The 14531-nt window shown below is 42.0% G+C and overlaps 1 protein-coding gene across 3 annotated transcripts in view; it reads left to right on the top strand.

The window, feature by feature from the left end:
- LOC124070511 (rho guanine nucleotide exchange factor TIAM1-like) overlaps window positions 1–14531 on the top strand; it is a 66012-nt gene that overhangs the window by 36616 nt on the left and 14865 nt on the right. For 2 of the 3 annotated variants that reach the window (XM_046410470.1, XM_046410469.1), the window contains exons 9-17: window positions 816–1001; window positions 3892–4038; window positions 4179–4253; window positions 7142–7312; window positions 8359–8463; window positions 9408–9489; window positions 9793–9879; window positions 12165–12377; window positions 13648–13781. In XM_046410470.1, the coding sequence (XP_046266426.1) occupies window positions 816–1001; window positions 3892–4038; window positions 4179–4253; window positions 7142–7312; window positions 8359–8463; window positions 9408–9489; window positions 9793–9879; window positions 12165–12377; window positions 13648–13781 (1200 nt within the window). Of the gene's footprint in view, window positions 1–815; window positions 1002–3891; window positions 4039–4178; window positions 4254–7141; window positions 7313–8358; window positions 8464–9407; window positions 9490–9792; window positions 9880–11434; window positions 12041–12164; window positions 12378–13647; window positions 13782–14531 lie in introns of those variants that run through there. The other variant, XM_046410471.1, reaches the window with a different exon arrangement.

Genomic DNA, 14531 nt, shown 5'->3' with positions numbered 1-14531 from the left:
GAATGTTCCCACTTGCATGAGCAAGCCTCTTTGTCTTTGGATATGCATTTGGCATTTGACATTTAGCCAATAATAGAAAACAATATTAGATAAAAAAGCACCAGGAGATGGTTAATCTCAATCATGCAGAACACTTCCTATTTCTGAGAAAACACTGGGATTTTTGATTGGCTTTTAAAAAGGCACATTAACTTGAACAGTAGGATCAAAGGAATGAAAAAGCCCTAACTTGAGTGGCCGATTATATCATCATCTGACTCCTTTCACGATCACTATCTGGAACCACATTAATCTACTAAATGAGTTTACAGAAATAGAAAAGCCTTGGAATTTATGCTGAACTAAAAACTCAAAAGAAAGAGCATTTGTATTCAATTTGTTTTAAGTCCTGGAACAAATAGGTGAAGGCAGGAACCAGTGCAAATTAAGTCTTAGATTGTATTTCATTGCGAGTGTGTGTGTGTGTGTGGTGTGTGCGTGTCCCTTGTTCCACCTCCCACGGCCCACCCTGTGATACATTTCACATAGCACAGCAGGTCGGCGACTGGTGGGGGTTGTGTTGGTGAGTAATACTTCTCCACAGGGGCTTCAGCACTCCCACATCTCACTCCTCCTGAAACAACCAAATAACCAGCTAACAAAGAGTGATCTGATTTTTTAAAATTTTTATTTATTTATTTATTTATTTTTCTTTGCCACTGCTTCAACAGTAAATCTGGAGCCGTTCCATAGATGAATATGGATCTAACCAGGAAAGTATACTCTTGTTACATAATAATCCTTCTTTGTCACTTTTTAATCTTTACCACTGTTAGATCTTCCTGTGGGAGCAGAACCTGGAGCGGTTTCACATGGACCTGTTCCGCTGTCGATGCTACCTGGCCAGCTTGCAGGGCGGCGAACCGCCCAACCCCAAACGCCTCCTGGGCTTCGCTTCGCGTCCCACTAAGCTGGCCATGGGTCGACTGGGTATCTTCTCGGTCTCTTCCTTCCATGCACTGGTATGATTAACAATACCCATGCAGCCACTCACATTGATGCACACGCATTTTTAGTACTTTTCTGACTATTCATTCTCAGCTGTCTCCATAGCTTGCTGTAGTTGCTCGAATTCTGTCCTGCGTGTCTCTTCATGCTCCAGTAGGCATTGCGTGAGAGTTTCCCCATTGCCGACCCTTAATAACCAGCCCAGCTTGTAGAGTGGGTGTGTTTACCTGGCTGATAGAATGAGTGTCTTGTCACATACTATATGCCCACTGAAAGCAAGAATTTCTGCTTGCCTGAAAAATGTGCAGACTAATAGGCAGTGCATGTGGCCTGAGGTTAAATCACACTACTTACCAATATTTACTTAGGTGCAAGGGGAAGGCTACATAATGAACACCCCTATATTAGCTTTGCACACTAGCTGCTATGTTAAACTGTACAGCCCGTCCTGAAGTAGCTTCGCCAAAAGTTTGCTTTTTTATGTCAGGCCAGAATCTGCCCAGGTACAATATATTGATTTGATTTCAGGTACTTCAGAGTGGAAATCAAAGTCCACACCACAAATAAATAACTAACTGTTGCAGCCTGAAATAGGCCAGAGTTGTCTGTTGTAAGTGATTAATTGCCGTTTTGGTCACATGTGCATTGGTTGTTTCTTTGGGTGACTGTTGAAAACATTTTGAAGCCCTGAGTTTCAGTTTTCCATTATAAACAATCCACAGTAAAGCTCGTTGCAGCTGTGGCATAATTGGTTTCTATTGATTGTCCGCCTCACTGTAGCATTCTTTTAGTTGCAGATTTGACCCTGACTGTGTGTTATAAAATTAATTTAATTTACACTGTGGGAAATCAGCTTAACTGTCAAAAATGCTGTTCTCAGCTGTGACTCCCAACAGAGGAAATATACCGGTAGTTGAAAATCAATGACATGGCCATTTAACCTTTAATTCTAATTTCAGTGCTATACTCAAGTGTAAGTTGAATCTGGCCAGCCTTTTAAGATAATGACAACCAAGTAAAATTGTCCTCAATGCAGAGAATTTGCACACCTACACCCAGCGTCTTCACCTCGCACATTCATGTCATTCTCTCCACAAACTGTCCTGACGTTGAGTGCTGCACCCTGTGACTAAAAGCCAAATCATCTGCTCAGCCTTTTGCACCTCATTCTTGTTCTCACCTTTTAGCTCGCCAAGAATTTACAGAATGGATCGAATAAATAGATGGAATGTTATGACATGATACACGCTGTTGTATCACCCAGGAAACAAAGAGGAGAACAGAAAGAAAGAAGGTGGAAACAATATCTCTGTAGACTGGTTTCGTACAAGCAGACCAATGACTACATGCACACACGCACACACACACACACACACACACACACACACAAACATTGGTAGTGTTTTTTTGTGATTTGTGGATCAATATGAACTCTGTTAGTAAGCTGCCATCCCTGAGGCAGTTTCCCACAAACAGACTTAACACACTCTCTGCTCTGTTGATTCCCCCCCACCGACCCACCTTCCTACCCTCACACTTCCTTTATCTCTCTGTGTGTTTCCTAATCTGCCTCACTGAGTCTCCCCCTCTCCTTATCGGCCTTATTTTCTTCCTTACCGTCATCTTTCTTCACCCTTGCCTTGTTTTTTTTCCTCCATCTTCTTTCCCTTTGTATTCATCCTCATTTCCCCTTTTTTCCCTCAGATTAATTAAATTAAATTATATCGATGGATTAGTGACATACTGCTGTAAATGGGCACATTTTTGAGGACAGTCGCATATTTGCCAAATATGAAATTACTGTATACATGAATTAAATGAAAATCAAATACATTAACAGGGTAAAGAACAAAGTGTGGTAAATAACTGATATTAATTACAGTTAACTGTCCTCTTTCAGCCTTTAGCTGTTTTTCCTTGGTGACAAAAGGAAAGGAAAAGGCATGTTTTTTTTTCTTTTTTCCTTCCTACAGCAATTCTTTTAATTCACCATGGTTGTTATTATCCATTTCCAAAAGAAACATAGTAACACAATGGGTTGTTAAAAGGCCTCTTGCAAGCAGCTTACATAAGAAAATTCTTGAAGACAGATTGACCTATTATGTTTGACGTGTGTGTGTCTTATGAGCAGTGACTGGTGTGGAAACCAACAAGCACACACCCACACAAGTACAGTATGTGCTACAGTGTGTGCACACACATCAGAGTGTGTATCCATGTACTGTGCAGTGGGTCCAATGGTTCAAAGTGAATTAACCCAGAAATGCCAAGTATGGCTTCTCTTTGAGTTTGCAGTAGGTCACTGAAGAAGATGGGAGGTTGAAAGTGTTCAGTATGTGGCAGTATAGTGTATAATATACTGTGCATTTCTACAGCATGTATGATTCTTTTATGAGTGACTCATAGAGCAAAACACTGTTGTCAGTGTAAAGCATACATACTGTATGTCTTCTAGCTGCCTTATTTTTAACTAGTCCATTCTGACAAACAGCTCAACAACTGAATAAAATCAAAGCATATGAATTCGTATCCAATGTCAAAGGTAAGAAAAATTCCCAATGGGGATCAGTTAGATTTCACTCATACAGGTAATCAGTCATGTGAAATGCTCTCCAGCATGAAATGATTTTGAATCAGTGTGCTGTGTATGCATGGACCCTTTCATAGTAGGCATGTCATTTAGATTTGAAATAAGTAAAGTTTAACACCAGATATGTACAAGTAGACTGTAAATGGATAAAGATTTAATGTAACTGCCAAAAAATACATTAACAATTTCAATCACTGTGAAAATGAGTATTTGGAGAAACAGCCCTTCAGCTCTGTAATTAAGCTAAGAACACCCTTATCCATTCGATTTGTGTTTTCTGTTTTGGTAATTTTATCATCACTGCCAATTTTCAGGTGTCAGCCCGCTCAGAGAGCAGCATTAAGAAGCGGAACCCGGCCACGCCTCGTACCTTCAGCAAGCGCCGCAGCCGTTTTTCCTCCCTCTGGGGCTTGGACACAACTTCAAAGAGGAAGACCACGGGACATCCTTCAATCAACCAGGTTTATATTGCGACACATCCACAACTACAGACTTTTGATTTTGTGCCCTCTGAATGTAGATGTATTAACTGCTTGACAGCTGCTCTTTCTGTCATATATCTTGATGCAGCTGTAACATATTGTCCTCTGTGTGGTTGCAGGTGTTCATTGATGGGATGGAGCCAGTGAGAAAGCCTTTGGAGCACATGTTTGAAGACTCCGCCAGTGAGAAATCTGTAAGAGCTCAGTCATCTTTACTAGACCAAAGTGCCAACACAATACAAATGTCCTTTTGTATCAAGTAACGTAATAGAATTGTGCCCTCCATTTTTAGATGTGGTATTTTACATCTGCCCTCTTTTAATGTTGACCAAGGTAAACTAGAAGCTCATAAATGTTTCTTGTTTAAAGTTAGAGGAAAGAGTTGTAGGCCAGGACTCATCTCCATTTCCACTGATGTCCCTGTCCGTCCTGCAGCCAAAGCAGGCTGACAAAGGCCACGTAGATACAGTGAATGTTTATGTCTGTAAAGTAATAATCTTCCTTTGGTTAAGCGCTAAATTCCTCCTTTTTTTTCGTAGTAGGCATTCACTACAGAGAACCAGAGTTTGTGTAGCTGTAGGCTAATTCCTTGTCATTGTTTGCTTTTTTCATGAGCCAACTTGAAAATCACTGGGGCATCTGATGAAGCTTTGTACTTGTATAATGGGTTATGGACTTCTTAAGACCCTGAGGCCAGCAACATTGCTGGATTTTCCACCTCCTTTCACTTAACCAAGATCCTTTTGGTGCTCTGGCTCCACATTTGGGGCATTATCTGGGGGAAGCACAAAATCCCTGCACCCTTCTGCATCAGTGAGCATTTCTTTGAGGTCATTTTCAGCTCCTGCTTTAATGTTTTCAGACATCCACTTCTCTAGTACACGAGTGAAAGGAGAAATTTGCAGACCATAAAACTTTAAAACCTGCAGAGTCTCATCTTTCGTCAACGTTATCAGATGATTCTTGAGTTTATCTGTGGTAGATAAACAACCTTTTTCATCTGTTGCAGCTGTTCCTTCTCTTGCACCAGTCAACAAATTATTTGCTTCGGCAGACTATTACTGCTGTCTTGTGTTTGCTTACTACAGACCACTTTATGTCTTAACCAGAAATAATGGCATTACTCTTATTCTCTACCTTTAAGAGCACATCAAAGACTATTTTCAGATCAGTGCTGACAGATTCCCATTTCTTCTTTTCATTTGCTCCGGGCAATTCCAACTATATCAGCATCATAGGCTATCGACTGGGGGGATATTTCTGTCTGCTAATCCCACTGAGACAAATTTGATCTGATCCGTTCAGATCATTAGCTTTCTGATGTTTCAACAAATTATGCAGGCATTTGCTACCAAAAGACTTGGCAGTTTCACACCATCTGTGCTCTCGTGTATCTGTCACATTGACCACAATTTGCAGACAATTACATGGGATGGATAATATCTTCACAAAATAAAATGGATTATCCAAGGCCACCAAAAGACTGTAGGATTCCCGTAGCACCTTATCACAGCTTGGTAAATGATGAATTTATATGAACTTTAAAGAAGAATGTCCAATTACCCATGGGTTGTGCAAGGACAAGCATGCCAACTCCATATTTCATGAGAACTCGTAGAAGGCAGAGATGTGGGAGGTGATGGGGGAGACAGACCTCCGTCTGAACTCAGCAGATAGAGTAAAACTCTGCAGTGCTAACCCACAGCCGGCAGGGTATGGGATGACTGTAAGGAAACACATAGGAAGTAACATTCTTCAGTTGGTTGTAAGATAGAGGTGGAAATGCTGCATCAGTAGCAATCAGCATCTCCAGCAAGATTTATTGCAAATGTTCACATCTGATGGCTTTAATACTTTGTTTGTTTTGGGGAATCCCACTGATGGCAGTAAAAGGGAATGGGAGAGAGAAAGCAAGTTTAGTGTGCTGCCCAGGACCCCCATCCTCCACCAGAGGCATCCTAGATGGGCCAGGAGGGGAGCCAGATGGTGCCGAACAGGGCTGGGGAGTTCAGGGAGCTGGGGGGAGGTACTAGTTATGGGCTCCTGGTCTGTTCTCTAACTCAGAAAGTGGGTGTGTTTGTGTATGCGTGTGTGTGTGTGTGCGTGTATTTACAACTCTTTGTGTCTGTATTTTGTTTGTATGTGAACATGTGTGTTTGTTTTGCTTACAAAATAGCACATATAGTTTGCTTCCTCTGTCTCATTTTCTCTGTAACCACCACACACACACACACACACACACACGTACATACTCAGATAGTTCATTTAAACAGGGACCACTGGGCCGCATTGTTAATAGTCAGCAGATTGTGTGGCCTGAATGAAAGATGTGGTGGGGGGGATGATGGAGTGATACACAGATAGAACGGACATGGCACCAGAAGGAGAGGAGATGATTAGTGGGGGGTGGGGGGTGGGGCAGTGGGCGAGAGAGGAATGAAAGAATAAATGAGTTTGTGGATGCTGTTACCTGAAAGGATTAGATAAGGTATCAGTGACAGACAGTGTGTGACAGCAGGGACAGAATCTGAGCAGAGAGGCTGACATGGCTGCCAGATTGTTGGAGGTCAGACTGATGGACTTAAAGGTTACAGACTATGCACATGCACGCACACACACACACACATGCACACACAAACCCATGAAGATGCAAATGCACACAGATATGTAGCACATACCCACACAGGGAGTCAACTCTATCAAGAGGCTCTCATCAACACAAATGAATTAGGTTTGTAATCAGATCTCCTGCTGCTTTCAGGCTACCACCAGTTTCCATCATATTAGTCTAATCAATCTAAGCAAATCTGGTTTCTTTTGTGAACAAAAAGGAAATAATGAGGAATTAGGAGGATTACTACCATCATTTTAGCAATTTTAATTGTGGTAAATAGATTATAGTTGTTTTATTTTTTTTCCAGATCTCATTCATCTCGCAGCAGAACATCAACTAGAACTGAAGGGTTTTAATGATAGCATAGAATTTATTATGCGGTAACATCTGTTTTCACTGGGCACAAAGTCTACTGAAACCACCAATAATCTCTCTATGTTTGTGTGTGTTTGTGTATTATTAATGCAGAGGGAGAGAGAGGGCTCAGTGAAAAGTCTTCCTCAGCAAAATGTGGACAGCGACATTTGGGTTCCTGATTACCTGACTCCTTCCTGGGTTTGTCTGCCGAACAATCAGCCAGTCCTGGTCATCGTACAGCCTGGGGAGACGGCGCTGGAAGTCCTGAGCACCGCCTGCAAGGTTGGCCATTACTGATAACAGAACAAACTTTATATTTTTGGAGACTATTAGTCTGCTAGACTGACATGCTCACATATATGGCCACACATAAATGAAAGAACAAGTAACTGTCAACAGCTGTTAAGCATGCAAATAATTCATTTGCCAAACACATGCAATCTTGAGCAATGAGTCTCATAAAACTGCAAAGGTCTAAATGCCATAAGTGGTTTCATAAGTATAATAACATCTTAACATTTTACAATGTGTTGACAGCTTTAGATGGGGAAACATGTAAAAGTCAACTTTTTAAAATTCAGTTCAGTGTAGCAAGAAAACAGTAATTCAGAGCAGTTAATCAGAGGAGGTCTTGTTGAATGTCTGAATATCTGAGTATAACTGAAATATGAGACTATCTCTGGTACCTATAGGAAGGCAGAAAAATGAACCCTATCGGTGGCGCCTGACGGTGTGACAGATCTTTTCTTGCCTTACAGTACGCATTGCATGTAACTGCCTCACATAGTCTTGTCAGACATGTCTCCACTTCATCTCCTCTTCTCTCTAATTGGTCTCAGCCAGAGAAACGCTAGAATAATGATGCCTAATGATACGTACACGTTCCACTCGAGAGTCTGCAGCGACACATGTGTAAAGCTGATCGACGTGTGTGTGTGTGTGTGTGTGTGTGAGGGTGTTTGTGTGCACACATGTCATAAACATGTCATAAGGATCTGGAGCGTCTAATTCATGGAACCTGCGTGTTGCATGCATGCACAGATAAACACGTGGATTACATACATGACTGGATACATGCTGTGTCCTTTTTGCCGGATGGTGTCTTGAGCTATGGGTGGTAATAGTAAAGTGGATGGTATTTTGATGAGTGAGTTTAAAATATTATCCATATGTTACATCAGAAGACAGACCCCAGTTCAAATTGCAGGGAGGACAAACCACAATGAGAGTGATTATGTCTTATTTTGGAAAGAATAAATGAGGGCTTGCCTGTTTTAGTTTCCGCCACTTAACATGTCTTCATTTCCCTCATGATTTGTTGCTTCCAGGCCCATAAGATAGACCCCTCCAGCCACTACCTGCGTTTGAAGGTGTGGATTGACAGTCAAATGCTGCTTTATGTGCCCAAACATGAGGAGGACATCTCTGATCTGGTGAGGAAACACTCACTGAAGCACTGTGGTAATTACTTGTGACATCTTTGAGTGAATAGTCACAAAATGAACTGTGAAACTACAATACTTCATGACAACATCCATATTAAGTAATATTTGAGTTCACTGTATGTGTAATTCAAAGTTTTCAGGTTGTTTGTTTTTTATATTATTGCTGTGTTACAGTCTTGAGCTACAACTTCCCCATTGGATTTTGGGGTCTTCACCTTATTATGAATTAATTTTTGTTTCATTTCAGGCAGATCTGAATGCAAGCTTGTGCATGTTTTATAACTTGGTTGCTGATTTGATTTGAAATGCATACAAAAATTCCCAGGATGCATAAAAAGCTTTATCGCATATGCTATGAATTATGCAAAACAGCATTCCGAGTGCATTGTGTGAACTGTGAACTGTATGCATTTGTGTGTCCGTGTTTGTGCTTATTATTCATAGAAACAATCACTCTCACCTCCACATTATACAGCCGCTGTAAACCCCCGAAAGAAATTCTCTTTGCGACGGTGCTTTGTAGGTGATACCCTGAACTCTGTCTCAAAGCAAAGTCATTGTACAACTCACTCTTTTTCCTCAAGAGGTCTTTTATCTCCCTGCTTTGATCAGTGACTCGTTTTGCCCTCTTTCATCCTTAGTCTATGATATTGCATTATTATTTTCTGTCTCAGTCTGCTGCTCCATACACACAGCTGTGTCTATGCTCCTGCCTGATGTGTAGTTAAACCCTTGTCTGAGCACCCACTCACCTCTCAGACTTGACCTGAATTTTGACCCTCACACGCAATTGCTCTGTTAAGGAGTCTGAATAATACATGAATCTAGCCATTCTTTATTAAGAGCGATAACATGACCTTGACCTTCTACATCCAGCAACACTGCTATCCTCCCATTTTGGCCACTTACATATCATTTTCTTGTGTTTGCAGCTCTACAAAGAGATTGAGATTTGCCCCAAAGCTACCAGGGTGATCCAGTTTGACAAAGCCGAGTCCTGCAGCATCGGATATGGTATGCTCGTCTCTGACCATCACCCCCCCCCCCCCCCCCCCCCCTTTTTGAACTAGATAACTCAGCTTCTGTCATAGTCTTAAAATTCTGAATCTAATTGATTTTGTAATAGACTTCATTGAGTCATGCTTTGTTAATAACTAAAGGGGGATGACCCAGCATGAGTGCATTTTGCCTTAAGTGGATCTAATTGCTTGGTAGTTATGGTGCAGCAGTGCACACTGTCAAATTGAGATATTTCAAAGAGGACTAAAAGGATTAATGACTCAATTTCTCTCCGTGTCTTATTATGTACATGTGTAGGTTTTTCTGTGGAGGTTATAGATGAAGAGGGGACACAGCAGCTCCACATTACTGAAGTGAAACCGGATGGACTGGCCTCAGCTAAAGGTACATGACATGTATACATTCAGTGTCCTGGGACTTGATATTTAGACACAGAACGCAAAACAAAACTAAAACCCAAGACAGTTTCTGTAGTTGGGCTCTGTAACAACAGGGGTTACGCTAAGAGGATGTGAAATCTGGGTGCATATTTCTGTCTCGAGTTGACACTGCACGCTCATCATCCAAACACCTGACCCGAGAAACACCTGATCCCACATGACATCTTATCAGTGCGACTTTGTGTGACTTCATCGCATCAGCTGCTGAGCCAGCATAGATAAATCTCTTTTGTTTGAGAAAAAGCCCGATGGATGAGGGCAGAGTACAGAAGAAGTGAAGGGAAAGAAAATGTACTCCTTGTCTTGAAACACTTACCGCTCTGATGCAGTCTTTTTGTTTTTGCCCCTTTTCAAGCTTCATAAGGCAATCAACATCAACTTTGTAATGTAGTCCATAGAGAGGTAAACCGCTATCATATCCACATGATATGAACCAGAAACTACAAAACAAAACAAAAAAAAAACAATAGAAACATCTGGGTGCCTGCATCTTCATGTACATAAAGACCCTTAAAAGCCCTGTCCTATACACTATATTTGTCAGCCTGAAGATTACTGACTTTTATTCTGAAAGGGGGTTCCATGTGCGAACACCTTGGTCCATGAAATTAAGAAAAACAGCATTCCTTTGTCTGCGTCTGACCGATGTTTGAATAGCCGAGTGTCTTCCTATCTTTTAACGGAGCCTAATGCGTATGAGAAACATGCAATCGCTCTGTAGATACAGCACTAATATGTAGAAAATAACAGGCCCCTCTATTGTGCCCCAGGGTCAGACCAAGGTTACTCAAGTGTGAGATTGTGTCCTCCAGTGCATTAGCAATCAAAAAGCTGCTAGCTTAGCAGGCTGCCAGCAGCCAGAGGATACAGCTGTGCTGACTCTCCACCTCTGTATGCGAGTAGTAGAGATAGAAAAAGCTTGTGGCATCCACACAGCACAATGCATCTTTTTTGAATACTGCACAATACTTTGCTGAATCACAGAATTAAATATGTCAGGCATGACATAGTAAGCCCGTGTGTGTGCTGTGAAGAGCCCATGTGCACGTGCGTGTGCGTTAGCAGGAATGAATGGGGAGAGAAAGAGATCACGCTTCAGATTCTGCAGGGTGTACACAGAAACCAGGCCAGCACTGGACAAGGAGCCCCAGAGGGTCTTTCCTCTTCTATCTCTTTCTTTCACCCAAATCCCCTCTCCCCCCAGCACCTCCACCACCACAGAAGCACACACAAAGACACATGCATGCAACACACAAAGCCAAGCACACAGTCATACACATATACTGGCAGTATATGGCCAGAGGGGTTTACTCTCTCTGTCCAATAAAGACTCTGCTACAGCTGACATTTCACATCCCAGACAACTAGGTCATAACTTGGGGCTAAACGCATGCCTTGTCTATATATGTAACTATGTGTAGCATTTCGAAAGCCATATCCCAAGAATGTCTGCTGTTTCTATTAGAGGAGACAATTTGGGACAAAAGTCAGAGAGAGGATAGCAGGCAAACGTGTTCTTGTGTGACTGTGATAACAGGACCAAAACCCTTTGTCTTGCTTAAATCTGCAGTGAGGGCAGATGAGACTGCTGTCATAGCTCCTGAACAGCTGTCACAACCCATCAGGTTAACTGGTTGAGGTTTTCTGCTAATTGGTCAGCTGATTGAGGGCTAATTCGCAATTAGCAGAGGCACAGGTGGTCAAAGGGAGGGGACAAACGAGAAAGCCTCAAACCGAAGCTGTGTTGCAGTGAATCCCACGGTTTCGTTTTCATATGTGGTAGTTCACAGATTATATACATGATGACAGGACAGGAATAGACAGGAATTGCACCCTCCTTCTTAAACCCATCCAACCCGTCAGATCAGCACTTGCTTTAAGCAAACAAGCACAGAAGGATGCATTTTTAATGTCTGGGAACACATTAGAGTCCCAACATGTCTGATTAGCTAGCAAGCTGCTGTTGGGGAGTATGGCTGTGAACTTTTGTTTGTGTAGATCATTTGTACACATTAGCAGTCTTGAGTTGATGGCCAGCAGGAAGGCTACTGTGTTGGAGGCTGCTTTGTTGTTTGGTCGTGGCCTGACAGATAATCTTTTTGCTTGTTAGTTTTAAATTAATATACTTAAGCAAGTTTAAGAAGTAAAAGTGCTGTTTTTCAGAAGCCACGTATATGAGTGAATTTACATCTCTCATTTTGTTTTGTCCCTTCATTCATTCCCCATCAGGTTTGAAAGCAGGGGATGAGATTCTGTTGCTGAATGGCAAACCTGCATCTGCCCTCCGAATGGATGATATGAGGGTTGCGTTTGTGAACCAAGCGTTGACCTTGAGCGTCAGTACGCTACCTGAGCTGGACCCTCGGTTAGTCTGCCCCCTTCCACCCCGGCGCTCCGACTGGGAGCAGGAACCCGCCACAGACATCTTCTCCCAGAACCAAGGTGAAGTTTCCCCCTGTTCTACGTAAAGTTGTGGATGCGTGGGAGGAGTTTTTGTTTTCAGATTTTAACAATGACAGGTCTTGTTTGATGATGTATACAAACCTCTAGTGTCCTCTAGTGACAAACACAGTGAGTTTCTTTTTCAGTTTCAAATTATTAATTGTAGAGGGCCATCAAATCAGATGAAAGTGAGAAGGTGAAGAGTGAACTTACTTTTCATGTATTTGACGTGCAGCTTTGACCTGCTCTGACACGTGACCTAACCTTTTGGTGTTGCAGGAATCAGCCCATTTACACTCTTGAGGTGCTTCATGCTGTTGTGTATTAGCTGAATCTGCTGACATTAAAATCAGATCAGGGATATTCGTACTTACTGCTGCTTAATGTATCTGTTACTTGATAGAAATATAGTTTGAACTGTGGAGACTTTAAATCCTTTACGTTGTTATTAATTTTTCTTGTCTTGTACCTTCACACGTCCTTTAACCCCCGAGATGGCGATCTTTCTAAGCAGAAGGTGAATAGGCCAGTCTGCTAATTATGCATAGATGCTGTCTGCTAACCAACCTGCAGGCAGCCGCCAGCTTTCCTCTGACCTGTTCTTTTTATCTGTGCAAGGGCACCATTTGTATTCCTTATAAATTGGGGCTTGCAGTGCACAAGCTGACAAGCTGGCATTGTTTATACAGAGACTCAGAGCAGTATGAATATTAATATGAATCCTTCAGCAGTGTTGAGCTGTCACAGTGTAGGATACGCCATACGCAGAGGGTCAGACGGGGAGTAAAAATACTTCAACAGCCAGATGGAGGTTATAGATGATGTCATGCCTAAGCGGAGGCAGGTGCAGACAAGAGGCCTTTAACACAGAGGGGACAGTAAATTGGAAATTTCTCACAGATATTCATGAAATAAGAACCAGTTTTACTTTATAGTTATATTGTCATGGGTTATAGAGATTTAACTTGGAACAAACACAAGGAGGACGCAATGAAATTTATCACGGTGGAATTTGGAGAAAACAATGTCTGATTGAGCAGCAATGCTTACTTGCGGGTTAGTTTTCAAAAGCATGCTGTGTGTGAATTCGGATAGATTAACAGACACTAAGGTTTCTCTTTTACACCGTTAAAAGACAAAGTGTAGAGAATGTAATCTCCACAGGTTGAGATGTGGATTTTACTCAAGGGGCTGTAAATGAGTAGTTTTTGATACACACAGCATATATGCACATTTGCTCCCTGGTGAGCTCTGTCCTTTGTCTCTGTAGAGGACATCCTGGATGAGGTGTCGGGGTTGACAGTAAATAGTCCAGATGAGAGTTTGGAGGAGGGACCTCAGCTTATCCTGCAGAGCCCCGGAGGTCATCAGGACGACAAAACCTGCATGGGGACTGGACAGAAGGTAGGATATGGCATGCAAAGACACAACTTTGACATGTACACGAACATACATGGTGAGAGAATGATAGGCGAGTTCTACAAAAGACGTACCATCGCACACACCCTGCCAGACGTATTGTCGCAAACAAAGACCAGCAGCTTTGGTATGAGTGTGTGTGTTTGGTTGTGTGACCAGTGCTGGTGTTTGAAGTGGCTGATTAGCTGCATTGTGGTGTTGCCATCTCTCAGCCTGTTGACTTCAGGGGGTGTGTGGCTCTTTTCTCACTGTTTCTGATCTCAGATCTGTCAGACAGAAAACAGAAAACGCTATCATTGATCAACAATAAAACACATCTTCTGGATGTATGTTTGTTTGTATGTTTGTATGATAAATATAAAATTCCTGTGGTAGGTCTGTTTGTGGGGCATGTAGCCAGAAAAGGGAAAGCTGTAGTGTGAAAAGCTGGGAGATGTTCAGAGACCTTTACTCATGTGTTAAGTGTGACCTTTGGACAGAAAGCTCTGAGACTAAGAAAATAACAGGTGCAAGAGGTCCAGCAAGCTTACACAGCCATTACACCACGTATAACACACACACTAACAGCTTTGATGTTCCTTTTTAGCACTTTAACATCCAAATTTATGATTGATTCATGCAGTAAATTTGTAATCTTAATCGTGTTCTTACAGTAAGAACAGGTTCGTTTTTAAAGAGTTGCTGACAACACGTTTCATGACTGTACTCCGAAACCTGAACCTGTCAGTCGCAGCA

This window comes from Scatophagus argus, chromosome 14 (assembly GCF_020382885.2).
Source record: "Scatophagus argus isolate fScaArg1 chromosome 14, fScaArg1.pri, whole genome shotgun sequence".
In the NCBI taxonomy this organism is placed as follows: Eukaryota; Metazoa; Chordata; class Actinopteri; family Scatophagidae; genus Scatophagus; species Scatophagus argus.
Note: the sequence above shows the minus strand (reverse complement) of the source record. Positions and strands in the feature narration are given on the sequence as shown.